Source organism: Nesoenas mayeri (assembly GCF_963082525.1).
Source record: "Nesoenas mayeri genome assembly, chromosome: 10".
Classification (NCBI taxonomy): Eukaryota; Metazoa; Chordata; class Aves; order Columbiformes; family Columbidae; genus Nesoenas; species Nesoenas mayeri.
This window is the reverse complement of record NC_137560.1, coordinates 15,404,922-15,425,753: the sequence shown is the minus strand read 5'-3', so window position 1 is coordinate 15,425,753 and position 20,832 is coordinate 15,404,922. Positions and strand designations below refer to the sequence as shown.

Here is a 20,832-nt window from a genome sequence, read left to right as displayed (position 1 = left end):
TTTAAAAATATTTTTCCAATTTGAAAATTTCAATGAAACAGTGGAAGCTTCTTAACCAGAGAGTAGATACAGAAATTTTAATAACTAGTTTTGATTACTACTTTATAGGCTATATTACTTTGCTAGTTCACTGAATTAAGGCAGGAAATCAGGGAAACAGGAACCAAGTTCATAGCATAAAATCATCCTCATGGGTCTTTTCTTCTCGAGACAAGTTTGACACAAGATGTAAAGACGTGCTTGTCTTGAATGTTTGCTATGCAGTGTATAGGAAGGATATGTCACTGAGACAGAGCCTACCTGCAAAGTTACAACCTAGATTTCAAACAACTTTAAAGCTTTTAAGGGTTTAAGACTTGTTCTAGTTCAGTGAGCAGCCAGCATGGCTGCAAAAAACAGGACCAGGAAACCATCAGTCTTATCAATCTGCTTGAAACGTCAGCATTTAAGTGTAGGAGGAGGGTAAGCATACCAAGTTTCTAATCCTTCAATAAGATCTAGAAATCAGGCACAGGTCCTAGTGAGTTTGCAGGACTGTGTAGGTGGCAGAGGAGCAATAAAGGGGAGATGTATAACAGGGATCTCTGAAGGATGCTGAACCTTACCTGGTGCACACAAGACTTAGCATTCAGAAAGAACAGCTCTACTGTAGTTTTGTCCTTGAGAAAGGAAATGCTTTCAATGTAGAACCTGAAAATTAAAAAAAAAAAAAAGTTACATTCTTGAATAGGTTTCCTCATTTTATTTCCTCAGTGTTTTGTTCTCCAGCGATAAAATGGCACAGAGGAACTATGAGCTACTGCACTTAATTTCCTGCCTATTAAGAGGGAACAAGAAGAAACTCATGGGCCAACAGTACACAGAGAACAACAAACTCCTTGTTCAATTATAGATATCTGGTGACTCTTCATCTAATTTGAAAACCCTGTTGAACACTAAAGGTACAAAGCCCATCCCTCCTACACAAATGAAGCCACAGATATGGAAAATGTAACTCAAAATGGCCTGATGCAGGTCAGGACACCAGCCCAGCACTTTGCTGGAGGAGAGAGGCAAGAGGAACAGCCACCAGCTGAAAGCCATTAACTTTCCTCAAAGCAAATGGGGACAAGCAAAGAGCCACACAAGGAACACTTTGGGATTTGCTCTATTCTATCAGGCGTATCCATCCCAATGACCATGGGAATGCCAAAAACAGGGGTTTACATGGAAGGGCTGCAACTGGTCCAGCCTTTCAGGGACCACTCTGCAACATGCTCACTGCCTTCCTCTTCCCAGGGCTATAGGTGCATCACAGAAGCACACACCAACAAAAGCAATCCCATTCCTGGTTACTTTGACTCAGCCAAAAGGTTAATAGATGGGCTCCAGTTCGCTATAGAGCTACACCAAACAGCCTGTTTGCCACTGGCACTCTGCAACATCATATACAACCTATGTGCTTCTCCAGCTCACTTGGAGCATCAAGCCAAACAGCACTGAGGTGCATTAAATGGTGCAGATAAAACACATCTATAATTTGAGGAGCGTAGAACTGCCAAGTCAGTTTTAAGAGACTAATTTGTGCAAACTTGGTCCTGTCAATCCTCCTTCAGCTGATTCTGAGAGCAGGATACCTGTGCTTCAGCTCCTTATGAAGGCTGAAGGTGTTGGGTCCACACTCTCCCACCCAATGCTAGACAGAAGGTACACTTTTTACTCCAGCCAAAGACTTGGGCCACCACCACCACTGCCCCTGCAGTGCAGACCACAGCAGGGCTTCTCCATGTCTTGCCTTAGATAGCAGGAGGTTTGGATGGCCCATACAGGGCATGCAGCTCACTGTTTACCAAATTAATTTTAAAGCACTCCTCAGAAAACCTCTGCAGAATAAGGTGACAATTCACCCATTTTACAGGCATGCAACCTGTCCAAGGAGCAGACCCAAACACAGCCTTCCCCAGACATATGAAAGGGTATTTTACATTTCTATGACTCACTTTTCATCAATAACTGTAGGACCCACAGGTATTTCAACCCTCTTTTGATTGCACTTGATGTAACTTCTTTTCAAGCAGCTTTGCTAAACTTCATTTTCAATACACTTGAGTGTTTCTCTCCAGAAATGCAGAGCAGAGGGCAGCAGCCTTACTGTTCATCCTTTCCCAATCTGCTGCTAGGCCAGCCCTTCATGGCAGGGACCTTCCTCAGCCTGCTAAAGCCTTCCTCCCTCCACTGCACCAAAAAGGTGATTTTCCCCAACTAATTATCTCATTTGCACTTGCACTTTCACTCAACTAAGAGTCAGACATGGCTGACTTATTCCCAGGAGCAGAATAATAATCCTGGCCCTGATCAGAGGCATGTCCTGGTTACTGATGGTACAGGGCAAGAAAGCAGTAGGATCTATGGATTTAGGGAGAGGGCCTCAGGAAGGCATTGCCCCCTTCCCTGGCCAGGTCTGCATGTGCCATTTCTTCCATGGTACAAGCTGTACACTCACACAGGACAGATGGGTAACACTGGACCACAGAGATAAGGAAGTCCAAGGGATGAGAGGCAGGTTTGGGAGCACCATGCAGCCACTTGTTATGAGAACAGCAGCTCAGGTCTACTTGCATCTCAAACAAAAGTGACACTGAAGCAGTGTTTACTCTGTCTGTGGTTGAACCTATTTCCCACATGCAGAAGGCATGGATTGCCCCAGCAGGAGGGCTGGCCGAGCCCAGTGGACACCCCATCCCTGCAACAGCACCCACCACTGGCACACCACACACACGGCTGGAGACCGTCCAGCCCTGGGGGACGAGAGCCAAGCACTGGGGCTGTCAGATCATCCCCTCCACACCACCTGCCCCACACCCAAGTATGCTTTTCTGTTCAAACCACACAGCTGCAATGTGTATTTCAGCTGCTCTTTTAAGAGTTTAATTAAGGAATAGGCTACAACAAGGCAAATGTGCTCACATGAAAGAAGTATCTGAACTAACCACCCAAAGGATATGCCATGGAGTGAAGTCCTGTAGTCACTTACTTACCCAAAAAGTTGTAACAAAGTAAAGAGCTGCAGGTTTTGAAGTGGCTTTTCTGATGGAACATCCATTTTCTACAGAACAGAGTTTCTAAAACTGCTAATTATTTCTGTATCCTCCTCTGCTTCTTGCTCACTGCCCACCTCCTTGGCTCCTAATTGTTTGTTTTGGATCTCACAACCCCAGAGTAGTCAGGCTTAAAACTAACTTCTAGATGTTGATCTTTGCAAGCCCACTCCTCACACTTTAACTCTTGGATGGGTCTCCACACACCCTGTCCTGTAGAGGATCATCTTACAACAGAGAGGACCAAAATGAGCCAACAGCATTAATCTCAAGGAAATGCTCAAGTCCTATGTTTGCCTTCAAAGCTTTCTTGGGTAGTCATAGATTTGAGCTTCCCAGATCCTCAAGCACAGTGAATATACTGAGGAGTACATAATCTCTTAAAATTGATTTTTTAAAATTTGCGTTGAAAATGAGGAAGGGAAGAAAAACTCTAAACTCCATCACAAATAAGCACATATTCAGCAAAAACAAAGCGCTGCTTGTTTGAACTGCTCCCTCAATGTCCAGGGTGTGGAGGATGTGGCGAGACAACTGGTCCAACCAACCCAACTGCACAAGAGGCTCTGCCTTGGAAGTGCTTCAAATAATTAAGCACACAAGGCATAAATTTTCTGAGATATGAAAAGCAAATGAGGTCAGTCTGCTCTCATTTTCCTCATAGACTGTAAGGAAAACAAAAACTCCAACAATATAAAGAATATGATGCTTGCTCCTTTCTGCCAGCACAGCTCTGTCTCGCAGGACATGGTTTTTTTTTTTTCAGACTCTTAACCAGCAAAGTTTTGCCAGTAAAATCCCTAAAGCAATGCAATTATATTGGCCAAAATCATCACTTTGCCAGGGATTTTATTCTCTCTTGGGGACTGGCTTGAGCTGTGTGAACAAATAAGCCACCAGCAATCCCTTTCAAGTACAGACAACCCCTCAGTACACATAAGAAAAATAAATAAGATTGTGTATCAAAATTTAGCACTATTAAAGGCAAGTCAGGCAAAGATGATATTTAAAATACAAGGTTTTAAACAAAAAAATCCCACAACCACACCCTAAGAACAATATCCTAGTAAGAGCTTACAAAGTAGCAGGTTCCAAACTACTTTACGCCATAGTTAAATACAAAAGAGAGCAGCACTTATCCAGGTCCTAATCTCCTTCTAAAAATAACATATCACTTTGACATTTATTTCCTCTATCAAATCTGTAATCAGTTCTTTTAAACAAAAAACCCTGGAGATGAATAAACCCAAGTGGTAATGTTTTCTTTGTGGAAACAATTACTCACCTAACGGCGAAGTACAAAGTTGCTGGGCCTGGTTTCTTGGGCAAGTCATGGTCCAGGACTCGGTGATCCAGCTGCAGCCAGACGCTCTGACCTCTGCGGAAACAGGTTGGCGAGGCAGTTAAAAACCGGGCAGGAAATACAGAAACAAGGTCTTGTCAGTGCTCGTGTTTACTCCAAGTGTTACTTTAAAAAGCGTGAGATTCAACTCTGAGGCAGGCAAACATAATTTCCTTTTCTCCCAAGTTTCAGATTTTGATGTAATTCGCTTTTGGACAATAGAGAACTCTCTTTGCAGTATATTTCCAGCTGCAGCATGAAATTCATAGCATGGCACCCAGCAAAAATAATTATTTAAATGACCTCCTTTGCTATAGATGGGGACACTTCCATTGACCTCATGTTTTAGCAAGGGGGTCTGATCTGTAGCAGAGGCTGGTTCTTTGCCTGCAGCAGAAATGGGTCTGATCTCTTCTGCTGCCTGGGACCACACAGCTCTGCAGCCATACCCCCCGCCTCCCCTCCTGTTCTGCACCAGTCCCACCCCAGCATCACGTAAAACCTCATTTTGGAACTGAAGGCTTTACTGCAGGCACACTTACTCAATGAGGCAGCTGTATAGAACTGTTCTCTCTGCAGTGGCTGACCTGATTGAAATTAGAAAAAATCCAGAAAACAAAAAATGCCCCAAATAACCTCCTTGAGGACTGCAGAACAGCACAGAAACCTGTGTCTGCCCCAAAAGGCTGAGGCATGGGTGCCCTCCAGAGGCCACACACTCCCTCCAAGCGCCCAGCCCAGTATACCCAAAGGAGCCTCTAGAGTCTCACTGGTGTTTCTGGAGATGCCAACAGATTTTAGGTATTCCCCTGGCAGCACTTCAAAGCTCACCACGAGGGAACAGCAGCAACCAAAAACACCCAGAAGAATTCCATGGCAGCTCTTCTGGGGGGAAAAAAGTAAGCCAAGTGCAAAGAGCATCCCCAAGGGATTTACAGAAGACCTGAAAGGAACTATTTTTTCAACACTTGAAAAGATAAGGATGTGGCAAATATATTTTAGGGAGAGTCCGAAATGAGAATTGCTAGTAAAAATAATATACTGCTGTGGTCAGGGCTCCAGAGTGAGCAACTCCCACCAGCTCCATAAACACCAGAGCCAGTCCTGCAGCTGCACCTCGGCAGGGTGGCCCCAAACACAGCTCCGACGGGATTTGTAGGTGAAGCTTCCATCCAAGACACCGTAAAAAGCAACAACAGAGAGCAAAAGGTAACAAAACTTTTCCTCTTCCAAAGAGAATTCTTTTTGCCCTGACACTGACTTGCCACGGTGTCAGGGACAGGTTTCACATCACAATAATCACACAGCTGTTCAAAATAAATCAACATACTTACGTATCATCTATAAATGTTATCCCAAAATACTCCTTTTCTTTCAGGTTGAAGTGTGAAGCCACCAGATCCAGTAACTCCCGAGACAAAAGTTTGGGCTATTGAAAGAAGAAAAATAATTTAATTCATTTCATTCCAGGCTTTTCATAGATAATAAAAGTTTTCTCTGCAAGTAGTGACATTTAAATACACACAGCCAAGTTAAAACCCTGTTGTACAACTCAATATGGAAGTGGCTCCATCAGACTCAGGGCAGCGGGATTCAGTGTCTCTGTGGAGCTGCATGGGACATTCATAGCACGGAGAGTCAACTATGTACTTAACCCACGACATCAAGCTGAAATACACAGTCTGATCACTGCTTTCCTCTTTCTAGGGGGGAAAATGTGGCAGCTCTGGCTTTCCTGCACTTAAAGCAGGAGGGATTTTTCAGTAAGGAAAACACTGAGTAATGGAAGACTTTGTGATTTGGGTTCTGTTATGGGAATTAAACGCATCCCCAAAAAGACATACTTTGCTGTCCTTCTAAATTACAAAAAAAAAAAAAAAACAAACCAACCAACATCACCACAAGGGGTGCATTTAATACATTTGATGAATTTTGGTTAAAGCAGATGAAAAGTTGAATGCAGAACTGATGGTAGATATTTTGTCCACTGTGCACAAACACGCAAGGGAAACCCACCCACTATTTCAGGTCCGAGAAAGGGCATGCGTACTGAAAGCATGACTGCTTATTCCACTTCTATGAGTTGTTCTAGTAACAGATACAACTCGTCTTCAAACATCACTTATATTTCAGCCTCCAATAGCACTACTAAAGAAAATAAGCAGAGAAATCTGGCACCCTGCTACCGGTACCCAAAAAAAAGGGGGTCTGTACCTGAACCAGCAGCTCCAAGTTCCTGTCATCGAGGAGATGCACCTGGCAGTGCCGGCCCTCTGTCATCTGCAAAGACAGCAACACAGCCCTGTGAGGACAGGCAAGATCTGTGGCTTTCCTGGCTTGCCCAGGACCATGTGTAGTTCAGGGGCAAGGACAGCGTGTAGCAAACCTCTAATCTGTGCTGATAAGGGAATTGACTCTATACTCGAGCTGAGTGTCCTTCTCCAAGGACTCGGTCTGGGAAGCTGCCTCAGCACTCTCAGCTCCCATCAACTTCAAAGCTGGAATTAAGGGTGCTTAGCAGCACTCAGGATTAAATAAAAACATAAATGCTGTGAGAATTTAATTTGAGGATGAACCTGCCTGGCTAGTACCATAGCCACAAGCAGCAGCAATGGCCTTTTGCTCTGATGATGAGCAAGAGATGACCAGGGACCCCTGAAACCTCCATGTACCCAAGCCTCCCTACAGATGAGTCAGCCTAGATTTGGTCCATTGACAGAGGACCTGGTCTCTACCAGCACATCAATATTCTCCCTTGGATAACTTCTCATAAGTATTAGAAGTCATTGCCTCTATGGATTTTTATGTAGGTGCTTGCACACATCAAAACAGGTGCTCAAACTGAATGATTAAGAACAGAGTGAGCTTTGCAACCTCTAATGTTATATCTGGACCATCTATTTCATGTCACATTTCTCTTGCAAACAAAGTGTCTTTCTCTCTTTAAGAGGCGAGAAATTCGGAAATAGCTGCACATTATGACCTTTTAATATCTGCCCTTTGAAATCTAGTACATTTCCATGAAAGCTTTTACATTATTTAAAATTTGTTCTAATTCTGGACCTCTCAGCAGCTTCAGCAAGGACCAGCTTTACAATGCTCTCCAGGTGAGAGCTGGTGAAGGAAACTTGGATTTTATATTTATTCTCCCAGTCTCAGAGTAACTCATTTTCCTGACAGCACAAGCTTCTCATGGACTATAAATTCTGAGCTGCGAGCAGAGACTGAAGGTGGTTTGCTTAGATAGGGGGTCCCAGAGGGATTAGATGGCAACACACAGCAGTTTCTCCTTTCACATCCCTCAGGCTCCACAGGGATGGGGACAAGGACATGGCTGAGCTGTACTGCCACCAGCACCCCCCATCACATCCTGCTCCAGGATGCTAGACATCCGAACCTTATAAAGCCTTAAAAAATAAATACAGTTTATGCCCATATACAGAATATCGAAAAAGAGACCTCCAGCTCACCCTCAGTGCTGCCCTCATTTCAACATGCGGCTCTTTGCACAGCAAGAGCTGCCGAGACACAGTCTCTTCTGTCACTGGTCAGCCCATTTCAGCTGCAAGAAGCCAAGTTAACAAAGCTTTATTGTCTCAACTAATTGATCTACTTTTGACCAAAATCCAGGAGGGAGCCCCTTCCTGAGGAGCTCTGCAAACAGGACAGAGACAAGCATCTGAAGGCACAACTTTGTCTAGTGTTCAGGAAAACAGGGCTTCAGCATGTGGCACCAGCACTGGCAATTTATGGCACTGCTAAATGCGTACCGTCCCATCAGTCACCAAAACAGCAATACTGCTAAAAGCAACGTTTGAAGAGCAAAATGCTTAAGAAAGCCCAATGAAATCCCTTCCTTTTCATTTCTCCTACTCCTATGAATGTGGCTTTGTACAGAAGCACCAGATGAAGAGTGACCTGTCATGCATGCAGAGGTGCAGAGCAGGGACCGCACCATCATTGAGATCATCCATGCAAACCATGGCTGCACCCCTTGGTGCTGCAACCTGTGGAGACCTCATCCCAGAGCTGTACCAGACCCCTGCCCTGCACTCCAGCAAGGTGCTGCTTCCACTGCTTTATCTTTCAGGTTGTGGAAGCAAAGCTGCTGCATCCCAATTCCAGCTTCTAATGTGCTTCCTGCAATTTACCCACTCACTGAACAGGCTGCCTGGAGCCCTTAAACCCATTACAATCTGATCAGGGGTCCATTTGTTCCTGGGAGCTGAAGATCTGCCATCGTGCACTCATAATGAAGTCACATGTGACCATCAATTAATCATTTCATCAGTGCACCCTTCAAGGTGCTGCATATTTCTGGCTCTGACATACTGTTACCAATCTGCCCCTGTTGTGAAGTGTCTGATCCAATAGTGTTTTTAAATCATTCCCCATCTGTTGCTCTGAGATAGCACAAGAGTTGCCATTATTTAACTGCTAGCTGCTTTAGCTTTCACCCAGTGAAATCACATTAATCACTTCTGACTGTTTTAATTGCCTCGGTTGTCTATTGTTAAGTAAAAAAGGTTTCTATTACAGCAAACACATCCACAAAGCCCTTGTGCTGAGGAGAAAGGAAGGTTGCCAGGAAGATTAGAACATAAAAGAAATACCAACCATAATCTGTGCTTCTATTCAGCTATCCAAGGTAATTGCAAAGCACCTTAAAAGTAATTAAACCTCATGACACCCCTGAAGATAGGCAAGATATAAGTATCCCAAATTTTATTGATGAGGAAACATAAGGACACAGCTTAAAAGTCTGATTTACAAATATAGATACATATAACAGTACTTGAGTCTCCAGGAATCTCACCTCAGAAGAAATCATACAGCTGCTGCCCAGAGTACTGCAAAGCTCGATCAAGAAGTTGCAGAAGATGCCAAGGGACTTGGCAATAAAGCACTATTAAATGCCATTGATATGACAAACCTGTCAGCTTCCACCTATATCCCCAGGGCTCCATGTGGCAATGGGCTCATGTCACCCCAGGGGTGCTCTGTCACATGGTGGGATTTGACAGCAGCATCCAGGGTCATGAAATATCTGCTGTTGGCTGTAGCTGAAGGAAAAAGGGGGCTCTGGAGCCCTTTCCATTTGCTGCTTGCACTCCACCACCCCTCCAGCCCATGCACACACACCTGGGGGCTTCATCCCTGCTAAGATACCTTCACCTGGGCTGAGAGGCACAACATGGATACTCACTGCGTGGCACTGCAGCCTGGTCAAGGAACACAAATCTGCTGGAGTGACTACCAGCTTTGCATTTGCAGGCTCCAGTCCCTAAACTAGAGCAGTCCAAACATCAGCCTTTCTGCTCCTCTTGCAGACCCAAAGCTTCAACAATCAGCACCCTGTTTTTTCACAGCTGTGCAAGAGCTCACTCCAAGTATCCCCACCCCATTCCTGATGGGGCAGAGAGCACTTCACTTGGCTTACTCCATACTTAAAACACAATCAGAAGCAAATCACTCCCAGTTAGTATCACAGAGCAACACAAGCCCATCCTGCAGCAGGAATGCCGCCCACCAGAGAGGTCATCTCTAGGAAACAACTCTCTCCTCATATGGAGCTGCCTCCCCTGTGCAGTCAGGGCTCCTATATACAAGACAGTACTCACATTTTGCAAGCCTCATTTGTACAGGGGACAGAACCAAAAGCTTCAGAGCCTCTTGCACCAGCCACAAGATGACCTCACAAGCTTCTGAGTATCAATCACTTTCCACTAGCCCCATATTGTCCCAGCACAGTGACACAGAGGTGTGACATGACTGCAGAACAGCAATGCCACACACTCCAGCACAGTCACAAGTATTAATGGTCTGGTCTTCTCCTCTTGCCTGAAGAAAACCTGGAGAGCTTCATAGAGAGAACTTCACCATCATAGTATCACTGAATACATCAAGGATTTTGGCCGTGGAATAGTGCTTTGAGCTCAGCTACTAGAGACCCTGAGCTCCTGGAGCCCAAGCAGCAAAAAACTCATTTTTTAACTCCCCTAATAACACCGCTCTGATTTATTTCCCTGCAGCACATCCACTCACAAGAGTCTTTCCTCAGGCTCTGGGAAGGGACTCATACTTGGCTATCAGGGCACTGGGCTCCTCGAAGACCCAACACCCTGGGATTCCTCTTGCAGACTAATTTTCTTTCATCTTTAATTCAGTATGCCTTGCTAATCTGAACAATATAATTGATTTTCTATGTAGTTGGATCAATCCATCACAAGATGAGCACAGCTGTCTGGCTCAGTTAAGAGGTGGCAAGAGCAGTATTGAGATATATATATATATATACACATCTATGCTTTCAGTTTATTCTCATTGATTTTGTATTGTCTGTAAAAATGAACAATTTTCTTAAATTTTTGCAGCATGTCCCCAAGTTGGTCTTTTTAGCAGTTATTTTTAAAAGCCTGCTAATATTTAAGCTATTATCCAGTATAAGAAGTAGCAGCCTAAAATTCATGAAGTATTCCTGTATCCCATTCCAAATAGGAAATTAGGAGGGTGATGTAGTGCACAGCCCCATTTTTGGCAAAACTATAATATACTGGGATGCCAGATTCTTATTTGTTTTCCAAAGTCACTCTGCACACAAGAAAGTCATAAAAACTCAAAATTAGAGAGGAATTAAAGGGAGACAAACACTGTTCAATGCAGAAATGCAGCAATATCAAAATATTGAAGCCCTCCTGACTAGAGACAGGTATGGACAGTGGGCTTCCAGCAAGAACATGATTGACCCCAGATCTTCAGTAAGGAAGGTAGATAATTGAGAAGAAACGTACAGTCCATATAATCTCCATGTGTGAAAATGAAAGCATATGGTGAGATCATGATTCTATATAGCATATTAACATGTTCAGAAAGGTTTCATATAGCTGGCCAAAAAAAAATAATAAAAAGATCACAAAAAAACACATCACACATTTTTTCCTCTGTCTAACTTGTGACACAAAAATTAAGAGAAATTCTCCACTTAAAGTCATCAAGGCAGCTTTTCCAATACAGGCCTTTAAAAAGAAAAAAGCATAGAAACAAACCTACTTCTTGGCTGCTTAAACCAATTCCCTGTGATATCCTGAGCCTGAATGTTTGTTTGGGAAAAAACACATATACAAAAACCACACACACAGGATATTTATGCTTTTTCTCTTCACAGAAGCATCCTCCCCATTCGAAGCTGGTTGCTACATGCAATATTTTTAGACAGCCACGTGTGTCATCCAATTAGGAAAAAATAAGAAAAATAAAAAAGTAAATAGACAGGGTGTAAACAGGAAACCTCAAAAAACACTTAAGCAAAAAAAAAAAGCTGACAGAATAACATATCTCCTTAAGCATAGCTTAGGAATGGGAAATCCTGAAGGGTTTGGGTCAGAAGCAAACCCAAATGTGTTGCACTCCCTCCAGACCAGATGTCACCTCCCAGAACTGGGCAAATTAGAGACATCACATGGCGTGGCTGGCCACGTCTGTTGCTGACTTCTATTTTTAAAGCCTTTTTTGTTTTAAGAAGATCTGGAGTCTCCACTACCAGGGAAAGCAAATAAAACCCCAAACCCTAACAACTCTGTGGTCAGAAAGGAGAGGATTATACATTAGCTGCACATAGTTGAGACAAAACTGGGAACTGTTTCTACCATCGAAATGCTCACAGGTCTGTACACACATCCCAGGTGCTCTCACTTGGGATGTGTCATGATTTGGGGTTCAGCAGCCCATGTGCACACACTTCTGGCACGACTGTGTTGCACCAATGTGTAATTCCAACCTGCCCAGAGAAAGGATGACTGTGCCAGGGTCCTGCATCCACATAAATACACATTGCTGGAAGCTTTAAAACAAACCCCTTCCGTCCAGCATAGCTCCACATCTTTATTATTTTGAACCCCACAAACCACAAGGAATCTTTTGGAAATGGCAACCCTCTTCCTCTCAGGACAAACCCTTTTGTTCAGGTACTGGTGTTACTGGGCACCCAGAAGGGCTCTGCCTGGAAAACACCTTAGCATGACATGAAGGATTTGGTCCCAGCTGCAAAGAACTGCACATGTTATTGCAAGGGGCTCCTTGCAGGGTAACCATATGAAATTAAACTTCACTGACAGGTGACTAAGCTCCAGAAGATATTTTACAGGAAGAAAAAGCTGCACTGATGCATCCAGTGATGAAAGAGAAAGGGAAACCATTTTCACTAAATGAATAACTGGCACACAAAGCCTTAAACCTGCAGTTTTAAAAGCACAAAATTGAGCTGTGGTTCATTATTAGAATATGGATTGTAAAAACTGTATCATTTATTCTTGAAACAGGCACATCACATAATCAGAACACCAAAGAAAGCCATATGGATAGAGAAAGCAAAGAACAGAATTCCCACTCACAAGATACAGGTGGTCAGTTAGGAAATGCTGTCCCTTTGCCACACCGATCCAGTGGCCACAAAGCCTGTGGCATGGGGGGGAGCCCAAAATCCTGCCCCATCCTGCTTTCAACCAGTGACTCAGGGAGCAGTGCTGCTTTGCAAGCGTAGGAGCCCAGAGAACCAGCTTTGCACTTAAAGAACTTCATCTCAGAATCCCTACCTGAGCTGCAGTTAACCAACTATAAAACATCGCCAGTAATTTCCTGTAAGGGTTCCTTCCACCCCCCCATTCTGTAACTCATAAGTCTGTAAGAGATTTCAAAGCTTCATATTGAAGCCCCTATACTGATTTCATATTTCATTGGCATTTAGGTGGGGGTTTTTCTTCAGTTCTGAAGGCATTTAGGATCAGCTCCTCAGCTGCCTTGGATCAGCATTGCTTCATTGACTTTGATACAACCAGGCAGCTTACGTCTGGCCCATAAACATGTATGGTTTGACAAAAACGTGAAACAAGATGCAAGAATGTACTGCAATATTGAGTTTCTCTAAGTAGACACATCTCAGGAAAATAAAAGCCTTTGCTTGTCCTTCTGGAAGGAAGGGGCCTGCATGCAGCTGGGGGGAAGAGGGAAAAAGTTATAGTGCTTGAAATGACCTCAGTTTTATGGTGTGCCTGTTGGGAGAGAAATCCTCATCATGTTCCAGGACTTGGAGTTGCTCAAAGCTTTAAGGAATAAGCAGAAAACAAACGAGAGTTTTATACCAGTATTTCTACGGGAACTTTTTAAAGGATCTGCACAGGTCTCAAAAAATACCTTGATGCACACTTGTTAGCCTGTGTGCAGCCCACGGGTCCTCCCTGACCCAGCATAGTTTTCCATCACTCAGTGTCCCACAGTGGGAGGCACGTGGTGGGGACACAGATGGGGGGTTGGAAGCACTCCACCCTCACAGAGGTGTAGATCTGGGGAAGGGCAACACACCCACATCTCACTCTGCACCTCTCCATCACATCCTTTGCTAGCAAGGGGTGCAGTGCAAGAGCCTCCAAGTGATGCCTCCTCTGCCTGGTCACCCTCCCCTCAAGGAAGTCTCCTGGGCTCACCAATACCTCCTGCTAAACACAAAGGGCTGGCTCTGGGTCTGAAAACTCAGGTTTTCCCCCTCTGGTCTCTGCACACATCAGTCTGGGCAGCCAGTGAGCTGCCCACTATGGCACTGCAGCCTGGCTCATGCAGACACAATAAAATTGATGCAATCCCTTCAATAGCGACAGCAGAGCTCCCACCAGATTTACAGGGGCGGACCATGTCTCCAGACATACTGCCTTTCCTTCCTAATCTTCATGTCGTAAAGAAACCTTTGGCTGAAGTCCTGGCTCCAAAGTAGTCAATGAATTTTGCCATTAGCTTTAATAGGGCCAGGACTTTGCTTTAAAGAATTCGTTATCTTGCTATTAACCTCTACAGAGCCCAGTATATGCTTAACGTTAAATAGCCAGCAATGCACTGAAGTGGCTAGCTACGTCTCTCACCCTTCATGCTATGGCAAACCACCTTGCAGGACCCATCTCACCTCACCAAAATGACTCCAAGTACCACCCCTGTCCTTCCCAAAGGCTGCAGAGCCACCCTGGCTCTGCACTGTCTCTTCCCAACACTCATGGGCTATTTACTGTCCAGGGCCATTCCCCACCTCAGGGTGTTCCTGTGCTTCTTGTCTCAGAAGCAGCCAGACAGAGACAGGCACTAGAAGATCAGACTGAATACAACATGCACACAGCTAGTGTCTTAAGAGGAGACCGACTGGAGAAAACTCCAGCACAACCTGGTACAAATGGCCCTTTGATAATGCTTTCCATGGAAATGCTGGCTCTGCTGAAGTTTGGCAAAGAGTTAGAGATGAAACATGCTGCTTGGAACTGGGGGCTGAGAGGCTCTGGGTTGCATGACACCTTACTAAAATAGCCACATGGACTGAAGATATGATGAAAAAACTGGCTCCTGCAGAGCATCAACTGACTTTCATGTATCCCCACCAGCTGAGACAGTAAAAAAAATCTGGCAAAGCAACAGCCCAAGAGCTTTCCCTCACTGCAGGCGCTGAGGCCTTTCAGGGCTGAGTGCCAACACACTTTGCATGCAATTCTCCTTTTCCTTGTTTATTCTACTATTTCTCATTGCAAAGGGTGGCAAATCTAAGGGACTTTTTCACTTGTTTTATTGATGGTTTGCAGATTTGTACAGGACAACAGGCACAGCCTCTTGTGGTCATTAGAAAGATCCCACTCACTAGAGCAGGTTGTGGGATTCTAAGTCTCCTCCTCCTCCTCCTCTCCTGAAATGCTCAAATGCAATGCTCAGAAATAATGGTGAGCAGACTGAAATTTGAAAAACAAAACCAAAAAAATCCCCACACTAACAAACCACAAACCCAAAGAGCAGTGATAAATGAAAATACAGGGAACAAGTAAATTCAGTCTTCCTCAAAATAATAAATACATTATTCCAGCCAGGAGATAAACCCCTTGGCCGAGAGCAAAACATAAACAGGAGAGCTGCTGCTTCTTGGTCTCTACCAGGAGCATGCAATGTGAAAAACTAACCCCTCTACTCCCCAGAAGGACATTTTGCCATGTGGCTCCCTTTCCTGATGCTACCAATGGCAGTTTCACCTACTCGCTGCTGCTCCCTCCCACACAGCAGCACAGGGAATGTTCACTCTCTCCAACCTGTGCATCAGTGGGAGGATGAGGATGCTACAAGCTCACAGGTAACATTGGTTCCCATGGCACAAGGCAGAGGGATGTAGAGCTGCAGAAGAGCTTTTGCCAGCTGTGCTGGCCCCATGCTTTTCAGCTGACAAGCAGCATCCAGACAGCATCTCACCTCTCCTGACACTGTCAAAGGCCACAGGATCTTGCTGGCAGTGTTATCAGTAGAGGCTGAGTCCCTCTGACAGAGGGGGAGAGGTTAGCTATCTTTTTCAAGGAACAGCCCCCTCGTTGCATCAGTATTCTACTGTTAAAGGCATCTTGTACTCAAAACCAAAATGTTTCTCAAAGGGGTTATGTCATTCCACAGGTGCTAATGTTACCATTCCTACCACTTTGCAATGTTTTTAAAATAACAGCAAGAAAAGAACAGACAGGCAACTCTACAGCTAATTCTAAAAATCAGGAAAATTAATAGAAAACAATCACTGCAAAGCTGCCACAAATACCAAGTCAATTAAATACTTCATACAACATCTGCTTTCCTTGGCAGAACACAGCTAATAAATTAGTGTCTGGTGGAGACATGCTTATCAGCAACAGCACTGAGGCACTGCATTCAGGTCATCACTGCACACGAGCCCATGGTGATGTTTTGTTCCAGTGCAATCTCCTGGGAACTCACTAGGGGGAAAATCCTATGGGATCAGAGTTTTTCTGATGCTACCCAACGGAGCAAACACTGTGTCAGTCCTGGCAAGGGCACTGCATGGGGACAGCAGCCCTTGAACAAGTGGTACCCACCATTGGGCAGGTCAAGACACCTGCCCTCCCACGACTGTTCTGTTCTGACCTTCCCTTCTCAACCAGGAGGTTGGAGGCAAATCAGTTAAGCTCCTGCTTCTTTGCTTAAGTCTCTACAACACAAATCTCAGGAGATATTCTGTGCAGAGCTTCTGGTAACTTTTCCTGTGTTTTACTCCACTCCAGAAGCCGTCCCTGACCCACTTGAAACAAACTCAGCCTTCCCTGTTATGGGAATAGTAACAAAAGATTTAAAAAAAGAAGTATATATCCTCTTGGCAAGGGATTTCCCAACCCCAGAGACCTGCATCATTCCCTTGATACCTCTTTGTCTCTCCCCAGCCCTGAAACTTTCCCCCATCTCTTTGATGGCTTCTCACAGGCTGCTCATCTGTCCCTTCAACTGCACCTTTTGCTTCCCCACCACCTCCCTGCCTACCCTTGGGTTGGGATTTTGAGGGAAGGCACCTGAGGCTGCAGACAAACACAGAGCAAGCCATGACTAAATATCTGCCATCCTCTCCAGGCAACATCACATCCTCCAGGGGCATCTTTTATCTCTTCCTCCCTATGCCCCATTAGTGTCCTTGCACCCAGCTCATCCCCCATCCAGTCCCCACGCTCCCCCCTGGACTTTTCCAGCCACTCTCATGCTTGGCAGCAGCCCCTCAGGAAACCCAGACACCAGCCTTGAACAGACATTAGGTAAGCAGACAACGAAAAATAATGTATTTGAAAAAGGTCTATACCACAAGTCCATCTGAATTGCCTTTAACTTCTGTAACTCTTTATTAAAAAAAAAATAAAAATGCAAAGAGTAAGCAAATAAACACAAAGCATGAAATCCTATGCTCTTTGGAAGAAGTCAAAATAGCAGGTCCTGGCTTCAAGGGGCACTGAGCAGCGTTTCTGGGGCGAGGAGCCAGCCTGCCCAGCCACCAGCATCTTTGCCAGGCAAGGGCGGGGGGTTGACTGGTTTGAACTGCTCCACGCTCCACTTTTAAAGCAAAACAAGCACTTTGGATCAAAGGCTCTTTTTTCAACAGCCGTTAACAAGCTCCATGTGCACTGCTGCATCTGCATCTCCAGTGCCAACCTCTTCATGAGCTTTTTTTTTTATTTTGAGCAAGAGAGGTAGGGACCTTATTGATGAGACATTTAATAGTTACATGCTGAAAGGAGCTACTGTACCAAGCACTGACTGCCTTTTCTCTGGACTTATGAATCTGTTCTTTGTTTGGTTTAAATTATATCTCAGAGTAGCCTATAGGGTAATCTCTGAAGATATGTTTTCTCTCTGATCAGAAATTACAGACCTGCTCTCCATCCGCAGCAAAGTTACCAGAATCAAGCTTGGATTTAGCACTTTAGGGCAGCCAAGGCAGCACTTACAAAGGCAGGAAAAAGCAGCTGTAAATGCTGGAAGTAAACAAACAGCCCCTTATCTCCACAATGGAGTGCAAAAGATACAAAGAAATTTTTTATGGACTAATCTTTCAGGGCAAAAAAAAGAGTAAGAAAAAAAAGGATTCAGCCTGCACTACCAAAGTACCCCAAAGTGAACTCACTTTGCTCCATGCTGCTTTCCGGCTGCCTGCTCTCCTGCAGTCACAGCTCTGAGTCCGCATGATGTTTGAGGTGGGGCACAATGTAATAAGCACTAAACAACATTATCTGTCACTGTTAAGCATCAGAAATTAAAATATAGCCTCTTACCTCCAAGCCACACGCCCTGCTGATTCAAAAGTACTGGAGAAACTCAAGAAGCACTCTGTACATGTACTAAGCTTTCACATTTTCTGTACATTTGGGCTGTGAGAAGAAGGGAGACACGATCCCGGACTTCTTCCGTTGCCATATAATCTGAAGGAAGTGACCTTCGCATTTGTTGCTTTGATTACAGATTCAGAAACAAAAGCCCTTCCAGAGTGAGTCAGGACACATGAGAGGTTGAAACACAACTGTTAAAAATGGAGGCAAGCTGGGAAAGCATTACAATTATTTTTATTTCCTTTGTAATATTAACCCTTTTATTATGAAACAAAAATCAAGTAAAAAAAACAGTAGTTACTGACTAAAAGGCATAGCACAAGGTGTCAGCCCCAGGGCAGTGGGACACCTCACTGTGGGACCACAGGTCTCTGCCAACCCCTGTGGCACAGTAGTTGGCCAAGGACCCCCAGGCCAACAGCTCTGTGCTTGTTGGGAGCTGCCACCAGCCCCTGTGGCTCTTCCTCTCCACACATCCCCATCCAGGGAACAGAAGGAGCCTTTATGCTAAAACTTGGCACAGTGCTAAAACTCCAACAAGCCACCTCCACTTTCCAGCCCTGGGAGTGGGGGCTTCACCCTGCAGCAGCAATCTGTTGCCAGGTATGTGAGTAAATGAAGATGACCAGAGCTTGTCATCTCAACACACTCATCCTCATTTTGCACACACACATCTCCATAGTTCCCTGCTGCAACAGGTACCCCACGTAACAGTGTTTCACTGGGTTTCCCCAACTTCTTTCCAAAGCACACTTTGGGCCACTGCCACTGATGTGGGTGCATGTGAGGGAGGAAAAACCAGGAGTGCGGATGGAGTTTACACCCTGGGCCACCAATCTGAACTAGTTCTGAGGCCAGGGTAAGTCTCCAGGAGCGCAGTTTGTAGCTGGTAGAGGTGCAGGAGTAAATCAGCCTGCTGCTCCCTTCTCAGGACTGCTTTCTGTGTGCAAAACATCAGGTTATACTGAAAGGACACCCAGCTCCTCTCCCTGATTTCTTCTGCCCTGGTGCATCAACCTGCAAGGCTTCAAACACCTCTGGGATTTGACACAGCAATGCTGTGTCAGGAGTAGCATAGGTTTCATGCTACAGTGCAAAATACTGAGGTCTCCTCCAAAAGGCAACATCAGATGACTACATTACACTGCTTTCATCAAAACAAAAAAAACCAAACAAAAACAAGAAAAGCCCAAACACATACCAAACAGAAAACCAAAGACTATGCACCCAAGTCCAGAAGGCTGTAACCTTGAGAGCTCCAGTCTCACCTCCAGGAAGGTAAACAAGGGGCATAAAACTTCAAATTTACAATTACAGTTACTTCAAAATCTAAAATACAAGCCTATTCTACTTTCACAAACATAGCTCAGCATTATTAATCTCTTTTTATGTGAAACAAGTATGGATATACTAGCTTTTAAATCACACCACTGACTCACAACCTCTGGCTTCACAATTTACGTTAGGAAGACTAATGCCAAAGGAACAACACAGCCCAGGACCACAGCACCCAACATGGGCTGGAAGATACAGGACAGGGAAAACCTCACAAAATGCTATCAGAGCAGCAAAGAGCTCTTGACATGCACCAAGACAATCTCATCTGGGTTTGATAACAACCTCTTCCCTTTAGCTGGATGTTCTCCTTTGGTTATTTATGGTCCCAACTGAGCAGTCACTGCATAGAGAGGACAAACCAAGATAACTTTTCCACTCCAATTTTGTATAATCCATGGATCTATTTTAATAGAAAATTTAAGTTCAATTCCAGGAACAAACTAATTTACTTTTGTCAGAATGGGAAGCAAGAACCTCAGGATCAAACTTCTGAAAGCAACACCCTACCAGAGATACATAGCTCCCACTTCTGAGAAGTACCAAGCCCACTTGGTCCAGCTGAACTCCCCCAAACAGAAGGCTCTATGTACCAACCTCTGAGGCCAACAACAGGCTCCCTTAAGCTGCAGAGCACTCTGTAAAGCCAGAGCATTCCTGATGCCGCTGGGAAGAGAAGGGCTGCCTGATCAAAGTTGTTCTCCCCTTGCCTGGGGCTGCCTCCCTAAACCATCAATACGGCCACCTCCAGAAGACAGCTCACCCCAGCTACCCCAGACACCTGGGATACAGTGAGGTGCCAGAAATGTCTTGCCTTCCTTGTTTGATGCAGAGGAACTAGCTTTGATCAAATATCCACCTTTTAACTAGCTGCAGACAAAGTGGGGTTTTGTGTGGGTTGTTTTTGTTTGATTTTTTTTTTTTTCCTCCTCCAAAGGTTACTTTATAAAAGCTAACATTCTTATAGTCATGAGACTACAATAGCTCTCCACACAACACTCAGTATCACAGGTTTCATGAAAAACCTGTAAGTTGGCCCCACATCAGGCAGGAGGATACCAGATCAGGTCCAGACAGCTGGTCCAGACTGTACCAGCAACCCGGGTAGCAGATGAAACAATTTAGGGAGAGTATTTCAGAGTAATAAACTTGCATTTGTCTCCAAAACACAGACTCCAAAGCACCAAAATAAGACAGAAAACAGACAGTGAGTCATTTTTCCTCAGAGAAATGACGTGAAGGTTACCTGGGTGGTGCCAACTTCTGCCCTGCTGGGATGACCACAGGGACAGGAATAGCTGGAGGAGGAACAACACAACTCCTTGGAGGATCCAGGGCTTCCAAACAAATACAGATCTGGCCTGTGTAATTCATCTGTGCTCTCACCCACAGCTGATTTTTCTAAACCAGAAAAATC

At 44.7% G+C, this 20,832-nt stretch overlaps 1 protein-coding gene across 1 annotated transcript in view; it reads right to left on the bottom strand.

The window, feature by feature from the left end:
- The window catches only part of FRMD4B (FERM domain containing 4B), a gene marked incomplete at both ends in the record, with an annotated part of 82,183 nt that overhangs the window by 53,787 nt on the left and 7,564 nt on the right, over positions 1-20,832 (bottom strand). Inside the window, 4 exons of the mRNA XM_080350772.1 lie at positions 606-690; positions 4,363-4,455; positions 5,754-5,848; positions 6,634-6,699. Coding sequence (XP_080206898.1) covers positions 606-690; positions 4,363-4,455; positions 5,754-5,848; positions 6,634-6,699 — 339 coding nt within the window. The remainder of the gene's footprint in view (positions 1-605; positions 691-4,362; positions 4,456-5,753; positions 5,849-6,633; positions 6,700-20,832) is intronic.